At 36.4% G+C, this 17,306-nt stretch overlaps 1 protein-coding gene across 1 annotated transcript; it reads right to left on the bottom strand.

Moving 5' to 3' along the window:
- LOC103940593 (zinc finger protein CONSTANS-LIKE 14) lies at nucleotides 1-3,004 on the bottom strand. Its single transcript, XM_048574762.1, has 4 exons — nucleotides 1,832-3,004; nucleotides 1,053-1,253; nucleotides 326-582; nucleotides 1-242 (listed from the first exon to the last, which is right to left on the bottom strand). Exons 1-4 carry the CDS (start codon nucleotides 2,717-2,719, stop codon nucleotides 137-139), a joined length of 1,452 nt encoding a protein of 483 aa, XP_048430719.1. The 5' UTR covers nucleotides 2,720-3,004; the 3' UTR covers nucleotides 1-136.
- Nucleotides 3,005-17,306: the final 14,302 nt, after the last annotated feature.

The raw sequence follows: 17,306 nt of genomic DNA, 5'->3' as shown, positions 1-17,306 counted from the left end.
TAGACAGAACAAACAAATAGTATTTGATCTCATGGAGTTAACGAGTGCATAATTATACATTTGCCTAGCGACGAAAGTAACAAATATTTACAAACAAAGAGCTAGGAGAAGCCCAAAGTCGACATGGATCATGGATCTAACCATCGGGAGCCTCGGTAGTAGCCTTCACAAATCGACCCTTGACTCGCTTCCTAGTATCAGCTCTTGCCTTCCTTGACTCGTACCTTATGTGCTTCTCATATCTGTTCACAAAAAAATGGCACAAGTCCTGTTATACAGTGATGGTGGGAAGGGTTGAGTAGAAGAAGATAAAAAGGAAATGTACCTTCGGGTTTTCTTCTTCTCTTTATAACGAAGCATGGCGTTGCCTCTGTTTTGTGCAAGCAACTCCATGTCCGCCTTTGTTCCTACTGTTCTCAGACTGTCACCCTTCATAACAAATGATTGTTCCATAAAATTGATGTCGGTAGAGGAACCAGAACATTTGTCTTCGCCAAATACCGACCCTGATGATGGCTGTCCAATAGGGACGTTGCTGCTTGCGGATGTTGCTGGACCCTGATGATGGCCGTCAAAATTCAACTGCAGCCCTCACAATTAAAGAACCAAAGTCATAAATGCTTCAATATCAATGTCTAAAATATGCGAGTTCCAATCATCAAAAGACAACTTGCAAAGTTTAACACTCATAAAGACTTCTGTTTACAATATTCACCATTTTGTGCCATTCAGTAATAGAACATTGGTTCATTACTTGCTACATAAAGATTTTGAATTTCTAGTTAGATTGCAGAAAAAGCAAGAGGGATTACCACATATGGAACTTATACATCTCTAAAACAAAAGTGAGGTTTAAATCACATATAGGGGGTTCTAGAGTGTATTGATTTCGTAACATTTTCCAACTATGACCACTAGATATAGAAAGCTGTCGAGATTGATTGGAGTACGAAATACTTGAACATGACAAAAGGTTCCGTATGAGAACAGTATGGTATTGATGTATTTACAATGCCTCAGTGAACAAACAAATGAATACAGAAAGGACTTACATTGAATTTTATGTCCTCATGTCCAGTAGGGCAGTTCACCTGGTACATTTCTCTGAACATTTTTGTATCAGTCAATGATGTTTCTTTCACAAGTTCGCTAAAATTCTTAATCATAAATCCTGAATCGTTTGAACCATATGTGACTTCCAGTGGACCTGACTCTTCATGATCCCTCAACCGTCCTAAATTAAAATCCCATATCTGCGAGCCAGTAGCAAGTTAGCGTGACTATCATATTCGCACACATCTTATTGTAATGGAGAACTTACTATTAATGCTAATCCATTAGTTATGCAAAGCCTTCACAATTAAGGACAAGATACTATAGCATATAAAACCCTTAATACTGGAAAGGAATTGAGTCCTATCAAAGCCAAAAGATAACTTGCAGAGGAAGTAAACAAAAACAAATTGGGAACCACAAGAGGAACGAGTTCACAACTGAAATCTCATCGACGAAAGGAACTAATTTCTTTGCTCTTTGCTCTCATATTCCACTATATGAAGTTCTAGAGTTAGGTGTAGACAGATGGTGGAACTAGTAAGAGTGAGAGTTGTTCAATATAAAAGGAAGGAGTGTGATAAGCTAGAAGAGAAACGCAAACACAGATTAAATATGCACAGGTGAAATCTCGGTTAAACCTTGCTTCCATTGTCTTGTAAGATTGAAATCTCGATTAATTATGTAGATTCGTTATCAATGTGTTTTGACTAAAGCTCAATTCAGGAATTAAGTTCAATTGACATCAAACAAACTAAAAGCAAATTCAGGATGATACCTGAGTGTTGTGTCCATGGGGATTGCTATCCCACAACATGTCACCGTCACGGTTCTCTTCCGGCATCATGAGCAGAGTCGTAAAGGGTGTTTGCTGCTGCAACACTGGCTGCGAAGCAGCAGCTGGAGCTACAACCCCGTCAACACCTCCATTCTCATTCCTCACATCAATTGAAGCATGCCCTTCCATATTCTCACTCCCATTCTCCTCCTGCCAACCATTCCTTGCTGGCGTACCTGGCACCAAATTCTCAGCACCACCGCCTCCACTGCCACCTCCACCTCCACCATCCAAGTCTCTCTTAAACAACTCCAGCAGCTGCTTCTGTATCCCGTGCTTTTGTTTCCCGCCTATGCCCCCACTATTCTGTCTCTTCATTTCACCAGTCGGGTAAACGACGCAGTTCTGGTTGCGATTGGGCACCATCAAGTCCTGCAGTCCAAACCCGTTCCAAGACGAATCCATGGACGGCAAACCCATATCCCAGTTCTGGGACTGCAGGTCGGGTCGAGCCGGCAGAGTCTTGTCCTGGAGATCCAGACCCAAAAGAGAGGCGAGCTCGAGCGCCGAGGGGCAGCCGGAGAATCCCTCGAGAGGGGTGCGATCGTGCGCCGGGGAGACAGAGCAGCTACCGTGGGCGTCCCAATCGCACTCCTGGCAGAGAACGAGGTTGTCGGTGGAGCAGCGGACTGAGACGGCCTCCGAGGCGCAATTATCACAGATCAGAGAGCGCTCGTGCTTCCGGGAGAGCAAGTTAGCGGAGTGGACGAGTTGGTCGCAGAACAAGCAGAGCTTGGCGGAGTCTGCCCGGCAGTAGAGAACCGCCGGCTGGTCGCTGCAGAAATCGCAGGACACCCCTTCTACACCTCCAGATTTGGGGCTCACCATTTCTATATCCCTAATTTCCCACCTACCAGTATCTACCAGTATCAAACTACTCCAAAATTTGCAGAAAAATTCAGAGTTTCAAACTTTGAGAGAGATTTTCTCAAAATTCAGGGAGCAGAATGAATTATGAGAGCAAAAAATGACTAAATGGAGTGTCTGCTTTTCCATTTAGGCTTCGGATCGCGATGCTGATATTTTTTTACTATTTTATTTGTTGTTTAAACGGAAATGGATGGAAATAGGAAGTGGATCGTACGAGTATGAGTAAGAGCAAATCATTTTTACTATCTATGGGGAGGTTGCTGACATGCTCTGTTATTATTAAAAGGCCTCCGGGAAAAAAATATCTTAGAGATGGAGCCCATTCGAATAAACTAGTGATAACATCGCTATCGTCGACCTTTTTGCTGCGCTGTCATCTACATTGGCATGTTAATTATTGTTAAATTTCTTTTTGGTAAATTTTTTTTTGCACCGTCTTGAAATTTTTTTTTCTTGGTCATTGGGATTTTTAAAAGACGAAGTCGAAAAGAACATAATATAGAGACTCCGATGACGAAGGTGGGCAAATAACAACTGCTTTATAAATGGGACATGTACAAATGAGACTCTATTTATGCATACAACGTATGAGTAAAGATTCTCATCTATACTAGAATGTGTTTTAACATAAGAGTTAAGACCATACAAAAAGACCTAAAAGTGACCATACAGAAAGATCAAAAAATTATAAATGAAAATTTACCTGCCACCTCCTCGGCCGCATAATTGGTGGCAACGACCAGCGAACAAATATAAAAAATAAAAATCTCTGTAGAAAGCAAAATTCAAGCTTATTCGTCTCAACGCTAGTGAAAATGAGCCATATCTGCATATCAAAATAAACAATGCCCATTCCAATTGTCACAATTCTGGTCCTTAACTGAAAACAAACACATAATTGGCATCTAAATGCTCAAATCCAAGCTAAAATGAAAAAATTCAGGTGGTGAAACACCAAGTCAAGGAGACCTTAGACATTTGTAAGGGTGACAACATATAGTTGCCTTAATCAAAGAGAACCATGGATAAAGCAGCGAATTAGTGTTGAAATGATATCCGTCAAATCTGAAGGGGATGTCAGTGATGGATGTAAGTGGTTGGAGGGTTGATTTGAAATTATGGGCAGAGTTTGAGCGAAAGGCCCCAAATCATGGCGTAAAAGTCCCAAATCAAAGGTTTAATACCTTGAACAATGAGCAAATTGCCTAGAGATAGAGCTCCATCCACACCACCTATAAAAGGTGGGTTGGTCCACCGTTCCTTGACGGGAATTTGGGCCAATACGATAAAATAAGTCTTTCACGCTGATGTTCAATGATTTGTTTGATATACTATTATTTTAACATTCTTGTTTGATCTAAGTTTTTCTCTTGATAAAATTTGAACATTTTGATCCTTGTGTTTTGAAATTTAGCGAAAAGAACTCCTAAACTTCGAGAGAAAATAAAATCTTAAACTTATCAAGCCGTAATCACCAACACCGTCTCCTCACTTGCAAATAGAAGGTTTTAAGTTCAACTGTTGTATAATAAGTTTGATATCCAATTATTGTGAATTCAACATTAGTGTATACTGTAAGCAATAGTTCTTCAACTTTAATTCAATTGAAGCAATGGTCTCTCAACTAAAAATCCATTACCATTAGTCCCTCAACTCAACAAAACAGTGCAACTATGGTCTTTTTCGCCAACTCTATTAAAACTTCTAGTCAAAATGAGTCATGTGTCATTCATGTGAGGCTAAATTAAGGGGCAAAGAGGAAAAGTCAAATAAGAAAAATTATATCAATGGTCCATCGACTTTAATTCAACTAGAGAAATGATCCCTAAACTTTAACCCAATTGGAGCAATAATCCCTCAACTTTAACCCAATTATAGCAATAATCCCTCAACTTTAACTCAATTGTAGCAATAGTCCTCCAACATAACTTATTTTGACATAATTCTGACAGAGTTGACGAAAATAATTATATCTACATGTTTTGATGAGTTGAAGAACCAATAATAATGAATTTTTAGTTCATATACAATTGCTACAATTTACTATGTAACATTATATGCCTAGATTACTTCTCCAACCTTCACAGTACATAGAATATCAAGGGTGAGCTACGTAAGGACCAGTGGAGGCACGTGCCCCCACTGCATTTGTTGCCATCATGTGCCCCAACTGCATTTTTTTGTCATCACATTGTGTTTATCTTATGTTACCTAAGTACCCTTAAGTAACATCAACACTTTCACGAGGCTAACTATGTTATCCTATTGAAAAGGGGGGGGGGGAAAAAAAACTATGTTCTATATTTTTGCACGATATTCTAACGCCAAACATGTAAGGGTAATATTTAGGAGTTCAATTTTAAAATTAACTTGTGTAAATCAAACGATATGGTTGTTGATAATTGAATTATAAATTAAGTGTCGATTAACATACTTATTTTTTATTAGTGGCACGTTATTTATTTACACATTATATTGAGTACTTAATAATATTGTACATTTTCACATCATCTCTTTACTTATGTAACTCTATGTGTATTTGCCTTGCAAAATCTTAGCTCTTGTTTTTTAGAGTTGTAATTATAGAGGGCAAAATAGCTCACGCACACAAATTGATGAGCAAATAATACGTCCATTAATTGAAAAATAACAAGTTTATAGAGTGTATATATATACTCAGCTTGCTGCACACACTTGTGCTAACAACATATCATAACCATCTAACTGCCTATTGACAGTTGTAACAAATCTAACAGATTACAATACAAGCTAAGTTTTATCTTTTAAATTTTGATCCTTAATATGCCCCCTCAAACTGAACTGAGGTATCCAAAGAGAAAGTTTGCTTCTGAGAAGGAGAAATCTAGGCTTTGGCAAGGATTTTGAATAGACATCAGCAATTTGATCCTGAGAACAGATAAACTGCACTGATATGGCTTTGGAAAGAACTTGCTCTCAGATATAGTGATAGTCAATTTCAACATGCTTCGTTTTTTCACAAAAGACTAGATTTTTAGCTAAGGAAATTGTATAGATGTTATCACATCATAGTTGTGGAGGTGCTGGAAGAGTCAAACCAATATCAAATAACAACTTACAAATCTAGGTGATTTCTCCAGCTGTATTTGCCAATGATCTGTACTTAGCTTCTATAGATGATCTAGCCACTGTTGGTTACTTTTTAGCACTCCAACTAAGGAGATAATTACCCAAGTATATACATAAACCACTGGTACTTCTTCGATCAATAAAACACCATGCCCAGTCAGCATCAGAATAAGCATGAATACTGAGAGATTTGGCATTCAGAAAACCAAAACCTAAGTCAAAAGAGCCTTTGAGATATCGCAGAATTCTTTTGACTGCTTGGAGGTGTGATTGTCTTGGACTGTGTATAAATTGACACACAAGGTTTACTGCAAATGAAAGATCAAGCCTAGTCCAAGTCAAATATTGCAAACCACCAACTAAATACTCAGTATGATAAAGAGTAATGGAGATAAGTGATCCAATTTTAAGGTGCTCAAAGGAGTGGCGGAGGGCTTAGTATCATCCATTTTGGCTTTTTGCAGCAAATTGAGTATGTACTTTGTTTGAGATAGAAGAATCCCTTTGGAAGACCTCTTGACCTTAAGTCCAAGAAAGTAGTGCAAGGGGCCAAAATCCTTGATGGGAAACAAGGAACTAAGATGAGAAATGGTAGCTTGACAAGCTTGAGAAGAGGGCCCTGTCACTATTATGTCATCAACATACACTAACACAAACACTAATGCATTAATCCTTTTTAATAAACAGAGAGTGATCATTTTTAGAACTAATGAAACCCAGAGAATATAGAGCACTATGCAGTTTGTCATACCAAGCTCTTGGAGCTTGTTTCAACATAAATAGAGACTTTTGTAAATGACACACATAAGTTGGTTAGTTGGATCTTCAAAGCCAGAGGGCTGCTTCATGAATACATTTTCAAAAAAGATTATCATGGAGAAAAGCATTACTAGCATCAAGTTGGTTTAAAAACCAATCAAACTGAACTGCCATGGTCAAAAGAAGCCTAATGGTAATAGGCTTTGCAACTGGGCTGAAAGTATCCGTGTAATCCAAACCCTCTTGTTGGTGAAACCCCTTTGGCCATCAGCCTTTTTTTTATATCCAAAATACCCATTTGCAGCCTACAACATTTTGAGATGGGTGAAAATGAACCAATTTCCAAGTTCCAGTTTGGAGAAGTGCATTGAATTCTTCTTGCATAGCTTGTCTCCACTGTGGTAATTTGGAAGCTTGAAGATAGGTAGAAGGTAAGTAGTTTGGGGAAACATATGATGGTAAAGGATGTTTAGTGGAAACAAAGCTTTAGGTTTATAAATTCATGCTTTGGATCTAGTTTGCATGGGATGAGTATTAGACGGGGGTTGAGATATAATAGGCTAAGTAGATGATACAAGGATAGTGGTGTCTGGGATTGAAGGTGAAGGACAATGAGATGATAAAGGTAAAGGTATAGCAGAATGAGATGAAAGAAAAGGTGGAGGTGTAGGGTGAGAAATAGTTAATTGAGGAAAAGTAAGGGTAGTAGGAATAGTAGGTGAAGATAATAGTGGAGAACTTTGAGTAGAGGATAAATCTGGAACTTTGGAATGGAATGGAAATGTATACTCATCAAATTGGACATGTCTGGAAATGTAGACTTTCTTAGTATGTAAGTCAAGACATCTATAGCCTTTATGATTGAGGCTATAACCAATGAAGACACAAGCTTTACTTTTAGGCTCCAATTTAGATGAAGTATATGGTTTTAACCATGGAAAACAGCTATAACCAAATACTCTTAGAGAAGTATAATCCGATGACTTTTTAAACAGTAACTCATAAGGAGAAGGATGATACACAGTAGGACAATCTATTAATGATATACATGGCTGTGGAGAAAGCCTCAACCCAACACACATGTGGAACCATGGAAGCAGTTAAGAGGGTTCAAGCAGTTTCAACCAAATTCCCATGTTTGCGCTCAGCATACCCATTTTGTTTTGGGGTGTGAGGGCAACTTAACTGATGATGAATACCATTATCCTTGAGATAAGTAATGAACATAGAATTGAGATATTCTACCACCAGAGTCAGATCGAAGAGTAACAATTTTATTTCCCAACAAGTTTTCAACAAGAAGTTTGAAATGTACAAATGTAGTAAACACATCAGATTTACACTTAAGAGGAAAGAACCAAGTGTACTTAGTGAAATCATCCACAAAGATGATATAGTACCTATATCTTGTGATAGTAGGAACTAGTGAAGGTCCCCACACATCTGTATGCAAAAACTCCAAGGGTTTTCAAGAAGTACTAGTTACAGACCCAAAAAAGAGTTTAGAACTCCTGCCTAAAGCACAATTAGAGTAGAAAGACTTGGTTATACTAGCAGATACATGAATGCTAGATGTTGAAGTCAACTTATTTAACACTTTGACTGAGGGATATCGCAAGCGTTGGTGCCAAACATCCTGAGATGTAGTGATAGATGCAGCAAACATATGTTGATTTCTAATAAGAGGGAGAGATACAGTGATAGGATAAAGCCATCCCTCACAAAGCCTTTAAAAAGCATCATTTCTGAAGAAATATCTTTACAGTAAAATGAGAGGGATAAAGGTGAATAGAGCACCAATTATCAATGGTAAACTGATTAGCAGAGAGTAAATCTTGTTTCAAATCAAGAACATGTAATACATTATTGAGATTAAACGTGTGAGCATATGTATGAATTGTAGAAGAGCCATAATTTAGTACGGGCAAACATTTGCCGTCACCAATATAAACTGTTCTAGACCAATATATGGCTCTAGATTTTGGAGATTGGCATATGAATTTGTCATGTGAAAACTGGCACCAGAATCAAAGAGCCAAGTAGGAGAACCAAATTGAGAAGACTTGGCGCTGGCACACATAGCAGATTGAGAAGATTTGACGCCAATATTAGGATTCATGCACTGAGGACATTGAATTGCTTCATGATTATATTCACGATAGAGTTGACAATAAATCCTTCTTCCAGAGCAGCATCCACTATTATAGGTTTGGCTTTGATTGTGTGGACGATTGTAATTCTGCGCTGATTGTTGGATCGATAAGTGGAGAAATTGCAATACATTCCACGAGATTGAAACTGCCTAGGGTTGGAAGAGTTGCAATCCATTCCATAACCTTGGTGTGAGTTGACATTGTTGAAATTCTGAGCAACACATGCCTGAGGATTAGGGTTTGGCAATGGCGTAGGAAGAAAGTCAACAGAAGATGATCCATAGGTCGAATGAAAGGCCTGAAAAGGAGATGGAGATACTGATTTCTTTCAATTTGCCAATTGAATTTCTTTGCTCAGTAACAGTCCATGAAGCTCATCAATTGTTGTAGATCCAAGCCGAAATTGAATTGCATCGATGAAGGAGTCGAATTCAGGAGGAAGACCATAAAGAGTCATCGAAATCAACTCAGAATCCTCAACCGAAGCACCAACATTTGCAAGAGCATCAGCAATATCTTTGATTTGCTGAAGATAAAATGTAGTAGGAGAATCACCTTTTGTAATATTGCGAAGTCGAGAACGAAGGTCATGAATATATGATTGAGAAGAAGCTGCAAGACGCGATTCAAGTTCGGACCAAAAATCACGAGCAGATGTGACTCCAACCGTGTATGGAATCAGCGATTCAGAGATAGTAGAATTGATCCAAATGAGAATGTTTTGATCATTTTCAAACCAGGCGACATACTCTGGATTCAGTGTGGTTATGCAATTTCCGGTAGAATCACAAAGAAACTTCGGTGGAGTAGCCATTGATCCATCAATAATTCCAATGAGATTGTACCGGTGGAAGATCGGACAAAGAGAGCGCTCCCAGTAAGGTAATTTGTTGTAGTAAGCTTGATCGGAACAAGTGATCCAATATTCTGAATCGTGATGGATGAAATCGAAGAATTGCCAGATGAATTAGGACACAGAACCTCAGTAGGAAGGAGATGAACCTGGGAACCAGAATCGGAGGACGGAGAAGGTTGAGTCGCCATAGCTAAGGTTTGAGAAAGAAAGCAAAGGAAGCGAGGAAGCATGGGCATCGAGAGAAGGTCGTTAGACTGAGGCAATTAATACCATAATGGGAAAAGTATTTTCCATTAATTGAAAAATAATAAGTTTACCAAGTGTATATATATACTCAACTTGCTGCACACACTTGTGCTGACAATAGATCCTTACCATCTAACTGACTATTGACAGTTGTAACAAATCTAACAGATTACAATACAAGCTAAGTTTTATCTTCTACATGTTGATCCTTAATATTGTCGTTTCCATTTTGTTTCAGTAATGTAATTGTGTCTTATATATTTCATAACACTATTTGACTGGACGATGAAGATTAGTCTACCGTAGAATTGGATTGGTTTGCGACTCAGCGGATGAAAAGGCAAAATCTCTGTTAATACGGATTCGGGTATGGGAAAGCACGTGACTACATTGTGGGAAGAACGAGGACCCCTTTAATTTAAGATTAAGTTTTGATAATTCTATTGACACACTAATATTTTCTTTCCACACTTTTTTTTTTAATTTTCGATCATCGAATTGGTTAAATTGACGAAGTTTAATGATAACAAATTAACGAGAGTGTGAGAACTAAAAACAGTGTATGAATAGCACTATCCTTAAGTTTTATATCCCTTTTTAATATATGAAAACAAAGTTGCCAGAAAGTATTTCAAAAGAATGTTACTCACAATATACTAATAAGTACAAGTAAATATTGAAACATGAAAGTATATAAGTATTTCAGGAATCATGAGTCTCTATATTTAATTTTGTACATTTAGCTACATTTCAATCATTTTCATAATGCAATGAATTAAAACATGACTCATCAAAATTAATAGTTAGCTCTAATTCAACGTTGTTAAGTCTACATAAAATTAAAAAATAATAAAAATTAAAAAATTAAAAAAAAAAAAAAAAAACTAGCAAAACCTAAGGCCTTCCTCACCGTCTGCATAAAAATCTAACATCTGTGTTTGAAATTATATGAAATTCAATGAGATAAAATTCTATGCAGATTTGGGATGCTAACTAAGTATTAAATTTGGGTGGTGCTATCCACACACTTCTTTTTCCTCTCACACACTTATCTTAATTTTTTGATGTCTAATCATGTGAAAGAAAGAAGATCAATAGACAAAAATTAATAAGAGTGTGAGAAGTAAAATGGAGTGTGAGAATAACATTACCCTAAAATTTAGTCAAGCCTAATTATCAAAGTATGCAAAACATAAGTGTGCCAAATAGGAAAACTAGTGAATGTTTAGCGAAAACAAAACTAAAACTACTTTTTGTTCATAAAAATAAAAAAATAAAAAAACTAAAACTACTTTAGACAAATTAATTGCAAAAATATGTTTTTTATATGAATCATGTATGCTCTTATCAGTCACTGAATGCTTATAGTTGTTTAGAATGGTGGTATAATTAGACCATCTCTAATGATATTTTTATATTGGATAATACTAAGAAGACAAAATTTGTAAGTTAAATGATGTATCAGCATAGAAATAAGTATATTTATCAACGTTTAAGTAATAAATCAATCATCAACTTCTATATTTTTTAATTTTTAAAGTTTTATTTATAATTTTCATCTTCTTAACATTACTTTATTATATTTTATAGCTTTTAAGAATATTGAGAAATATTGTGGACATCACTCACGCATCAGTTACAATGTATTATTTATATATGAAAAATATTATGGTACATCAATTCCTAACACGATTCTCATTCCATTTGTAAGGATTTTAAAGATTCTTGAATTGTGTCTGTTTATCGTACATTGTACGATCATTTTTATTAGATACTGTTTATATTTAATTTTAAATAAAAATTAAAATAATATTTAGTCGCACGATTTAATGAACATAATACACAAATTTCTAAAATCTTCACAAAAAAGATTCGGATTCCATCAATTCATACTTTTTAGCTTTTTATGATTAAAAAAAAAAAGAATAACGGCTGCTGATGTCATTGCTGACATCAATTGTTGTGTTTTTTAATTCCAAATCAGTGGACAAATCAATGAGGTTGCATGATTTAAGGTTTCATGCGCTACACCGAAACACTGCAGACCATTCTCTCCAGCAAGAACACATAGGCAGACCCATTGAACAGTGTTGGGATTGAATATTTTTTTGGAAAGGGTATCCTCTTGAATCCATTTCACTAAATTCACAAAATCCACTCATCCGGATAATTAAAATTTGATTTAATAACTAAAATTATTATAATTTTTAAAGGAGCTCCTGTTTATAATTGTTTGATCAAATTTCAATAGTCCGGATGAGTAGACTTGGTGGAAGGGATCTGGAGAGGATCCCTTTCTTATTTTTTAGGTCGACGGACCAAAAGTCCACTTTAATAACACCGTTACGTCCATACTTGTTTTCAAACTCACACTTCTTGATGACAAGTCAAAGGCCACACTTTTTGGTGACAAGTATTTTGGCTTGCACGGCCCGAAAACTTGGCTCTGATATTATGTTGAATTTTTCTAACAAGTTGACAGGCCGAGAACTCCACGTCACCAATACTATTCGTAACCTTAATAATTACTACTTGACTAATTCATCAAATGTAAAATTTTATTATAAAAAAGCTCGATATTAATTAGAATAGATACATTATATTTAAACTCTCTCTACTTCCCCTCACCAACGCGGGGTAGTCAACAGTTGGCGCGAAGGATAAATTGTTTGCAGTGATAACACTTTAGCGTACTGGTTACATACTTACATATAAGTTTTTTTGTCAGTTAGTGTAAATGATTTTACAATTGTACCGGTCAAATCATGAATGACGATGAAGTGAGGCTTTGCTGCCTTCTCTTATGTCAGTCTGCGGTGGTCGGCATCCACCGCCGTCCTAGAATTTCCAGCAGCCTTCTCTTAAGTCAGTCTTTGGCGGTCGTCCTCCACCACACCGTCCAACCGTCCAGGGAAAAGTTCATTTTGTTTGCTAAGTATTACCTTTTCGTTTTTAATTTAAGAAGATAATTTTGATTACATTTTTTTTTTTTTTGTGTGAAGATGCTCAATTTTACCCGTTCATTTAAAGTTTCATATGAAAGTTCCTGACATTTTTATGTATGTAGAATATCGACACGTGCTTATGTTATCAGATCGAACATCTGAGTGCAATTATGACAAACATGTATATATGTAAGCACTTGGTATTGTTTGCAGGAATGGTCATTTGCATGTAAACATTGTTTTGTGTTCATTGAAGACTCGCTATACATCTTTTTCACTATAAAAAGGAGAAAGAAAGAGTGCACAAATGAATGCTCCATCAAAGTCTCCATCTTCATTAGAAAGAGTGCATGCCCAAGGTTCGGTTGCGCCTTACGAGAAGTACTTTGTACGCATCGTGAATAACCTTGATATCAAAAAGCTCGGTTCTCTCATTCTCGCTGCCACTATCCAAAACCAATTTATACACACCCATAAATATCAAAGTAATTTGATTTATGGATTAATATGTCCTTTGGTGTATATATGCGTACATGTACTTTACATCTATTAATATACATTTTCAAAAAGAATTATATTGTTATATTGATTTTTTATTCAATCAAAATTTTGAAAAAAATTCCATATTTTTTGTTGGCCCTTTTTTTTTTTTTTTTTATAGCTCATTAGATGTGAGATTTTAAATACCATAAAATCTCAAGTTTTATTCTTGACATGAAAATATATTAATATTAATATGCTGAGGTGTACAAAGTTAAAGAACTTTGATCAAAAATTTAAAACGATTAAGGTTTTAATCAATGAGTGTTAGTGGCGAGGAACCACATCAAAAGTCTTCCTTTTAGAGTTGATCATAATTTGTCATCCAGGGCAAGGATTTTCCTCCTTGCTCAATAATAAACAACGACGAGAGGTACACAATTCCTAATGACGATGGTCATATATAGGTAAGGGCCTGTCTTGAAACGCTGGAGGGCCAAAAAAAGTTAAAAACAACACATAGAAATCTCAAACCAGTATGATTACGTATGAGACACAGACCACCTTATATTCATTGGGTGCATTCAAAAGGATTTGCCCAAACTTTATCATCATTCTTATGGGGAATATAATTGTTATTGAAGAACATGTTTATATATATATATATATATATATATCGGTCCAAATTTCAAAATTGAACAGGATTTGTCCAGCGATCATGTCCTAGTACTGACGAGGTTCTGAAAGCAGAGAAGACTCACTTGTGAGTGAAGAAAATCTAGTTGGGGGTGAATTTGGTGATCTTTAATTGCCGAAGACATGACTGTAGGCGACAAAGCAAATCTTGATAGGCCGCAAGCAACCAAGGTGGGAATAAAAAGACCTGATTGACCATACAAGCAAGTTTACACGGCAAGAAGAAGCTTATACCTAAGCTGGCCTGTAAATGTCCATAAGATATATGCTTGACACGTCAAGGCTCCAGGCACTGTATTTTTCTTCTTATTCCATGGCAAAAAGGACATCCAGAAAGATGAAAAGACGAAATTGTGTTCAGAAAAATAAAATGGAATTTTAAGGTTCTTTTATTGAGAAAGCTTGGTATATATATATTTAGCTAGTGTTCAAGCTTTTAAGCGTTGAAATCCCGAAGAACTTCGAAGAATTCGTATCATATATCTATATATATATATATATATATGTGATATATGTGTGAGTGTGACACTTATACAAGTCAAAAGAAGTTATCATACCTCACAGCCAATCACAATATTACACATACCCCTTGGACGCAACCCCAAAATTGAAAAGATTAAGGGGCCACTGAGACGTGCTTTTCATGCTTTGCTTTGGTGCAAAGAGATGGACTCGTTGATTTCTCGTGGGGTGGACATCTGGTACTGTGGCTTTCGGTTGACACTAAATGTCGGAATTTGGAATAATGTGACCAGTGGATGAGAAAAAGAATGGAAGAAGAAATAACTCAATCCAACAGCATTTTATGTTACGACTTGAATCAACTTAGCAAACCCAAAAGGACCACGTATATTTTTGGAAATTTTGTTCCTCGCAATCTCAATGTCCATCGTTGACCAAAAAAAAAAAAAAATCTCAATGTCCATCTCCCAAGTCCAACCCTTCAAAGTACAGGTCAAATCCATTCTCACTCAAAAGCTCCAACTAAAATCAAGATTTAAAAAGGAAAAGAAATAGTGTTTAGTATGTATGCATAAAATTAAATATGACAAATTCAAATTTAGCCAAGTTGGTTAAAGCATATTACTCTTCTCTTTATATTTAAATTTGAATCATCTTCACTATAGTTTAGAAACATTTAGTATAAAATATCATTTGTATTGAACAAATTAAATGTGTCCCAGACACCAAATGACATGAAATCAATTTCCCACGCTCGGATAGCCTTTGGAAAGGGCCAAGAGGCAGGCAGAGTGGGGAGTCTGAGCAATGGCAGAGTGACATGTGATCCGTGCTTTTTTATTTTGGAGATAATGAATGGAACTTGATGGGGAGAGAGGAAGTGCATAATTATCAACGGATAGATAGATATCGAGACCCATCATTGAACATGGACGGCCTACGTTGGGCCATGCAAATCCCCTTCCCCACGAGAATATATTCCACGACAATATAACTTTGATGATTGAATCATGCAGAATACTATTTCTTTTACGTACAGATGTAGTGATATATGAATCTACTGCAGGTCGCTGATTGGCTATAAATAGAGGGCTCAGCACTCAGGAGCATTTGCATTGGACCAAGACGAATAGATATATATGCTTATATTATATCATAACTGATGAGGGAAGAAAGGTCCTACATGAGGATAAAGAGCCGTGTTTTGTAGCCAAGGATGACTTGCCTGCAACCTCCCAAAGGCCTCTGAAAAATTTATATGTACTGTGAGAGATATGCTTGGTTAGCTTAGCCACTGTTAGCTAAGCTAGCTAGCTAGTTTGCTAGGGTTTAAGAATCCTTGTGTGGTATACAGGCAGTCTCCTTGGCTATCGAGACAGGTTCTTTTCTCTCATGCTGGGCCTCTTCTTCCATGGGTCTCATGCCATTTTCTACCAGGATAAGAACTTCTTAAGGAACTCTCAAGGAAGAAGAAGGTACATATTTGATTGTTTTCCTAATATTTGTTGTGACAATTAATTAGCATTTTTGTTGATTTATCGAAGACTAATGCAGGACAACCTTACGCTTTTAGTTGGTTAACTTTTTGCGTGTAATAGGCAGTTAAATCGTATAGATTTGTTGCAATCCTAAAGCCACGCATGAATGAGAGCATGGGTTGCTGTAGTCTGCAACTCGACCTTTCCTTGTATTTTTCATACGGAATTTGCTTAATTAAATTCTTGTTTTGCTTGTGGTGACTTATGGATCCTAATGCTCGAGATCTTTTGGTCAACAGGAGCAATGTGGTATCCGATATATGCTTTATGTTGCAATGTTGCATAGATTATAGATTAGATGTGGTATATAAAACTAAATTTTTGAGAAATCGTCAGAATTGTGTTCTACTTCGGTTGTGTTTCGTGTTTCCTTCGGTTGGAGGAGTTTGAAAGAAAGGATTTGAATATGATCAAAGGTCTAAATTATCTATACAAAGGAATGAAAAAACCTGGAAAACATTGTGTTCAATGTATTTGAAAGGGTGGTGATATCCACATACCTTTTTTTGCTTCCCACATACTCCTAGTTAATTTTTATTTGATTTTCTTCAATTCATTTGATTTAACAACCAAAAATTTAAAAAAAAATGTATGAGAAATGTGAAAAGAGGAGTGTGAATAGCACCAGCCTATTTGAAAAAATATGATGGCCAAACAATCCAACTTGTGGAACATACTACAACGGCACAACCCTAGGTAGCGAAGAGTCGACATGGAGGCACCCAACCTTCTCGTTAATGTGAGTTTTTGGAGAGATCAGCTTGCTATCCTACAGAAACTTTCGTCATTGCTTTACGGGTGGGTCTTGTAGTAAATTCGGGAGCATTTGAAATCCATTTATTTTCTCTTTATATACGAATTGTAATGATACACAAAATTTTATCTTTTTTTTAGAACTTTGGCGATACGATGGCAATTTATTGATATGAAAAAGAAAAAAAAATTTGACATAATCAGGCTAGACATAAACTTTACCCCTCATATGGTAGAAAGCAAAATACAAGAAAAAAGAGGAAAGACATACATCTTACCCCTCTTGAAAAAGAAAATACAAGAAAAGGAGGGAGCATAAATCTTACCCCTTTTGAAAAAGAAAATACAAGAAAAAGAGGGGGACATAGGACCAAACCCCTCTAAAATAAAACCTAAAACGTAAGAACTTGTAAGACAGGTGGCAAAACAAAAGGAAACTCCAAAATGATTAGGTAAAAAAGAAAATCATACATCAAGAAGGGTAGATAAACATGTAGGCTAGCATGCCTAAGAAATCTGAATGTAGAAACGGAAGAATCTCTACAGGAG

Source organism: the organism of the source record quoted next, unplaced genomic scaffold, assembly GCF_019419815.1.
Source record: "Pyrus x bretschneideri cultivar Hongxiangsu unplaced genomic scaffold, Pyrus_bretschneideri_v1 Contig74, whole genome shotgun sequence".
Classification (NCBI taxonomy): domain Eukaryota; kingdom Viridiplantae; phylum Streptophyta; class Magnoliopsida; order Rosales; family Rosaceae; genus Pyrus; species Pyrus x bretschneideri.
The sequence above is the reverse complement of the archived record's forward strand: the minus strand, read 5'-3'. Positions and strand labels throughout refer to the sequence as shown.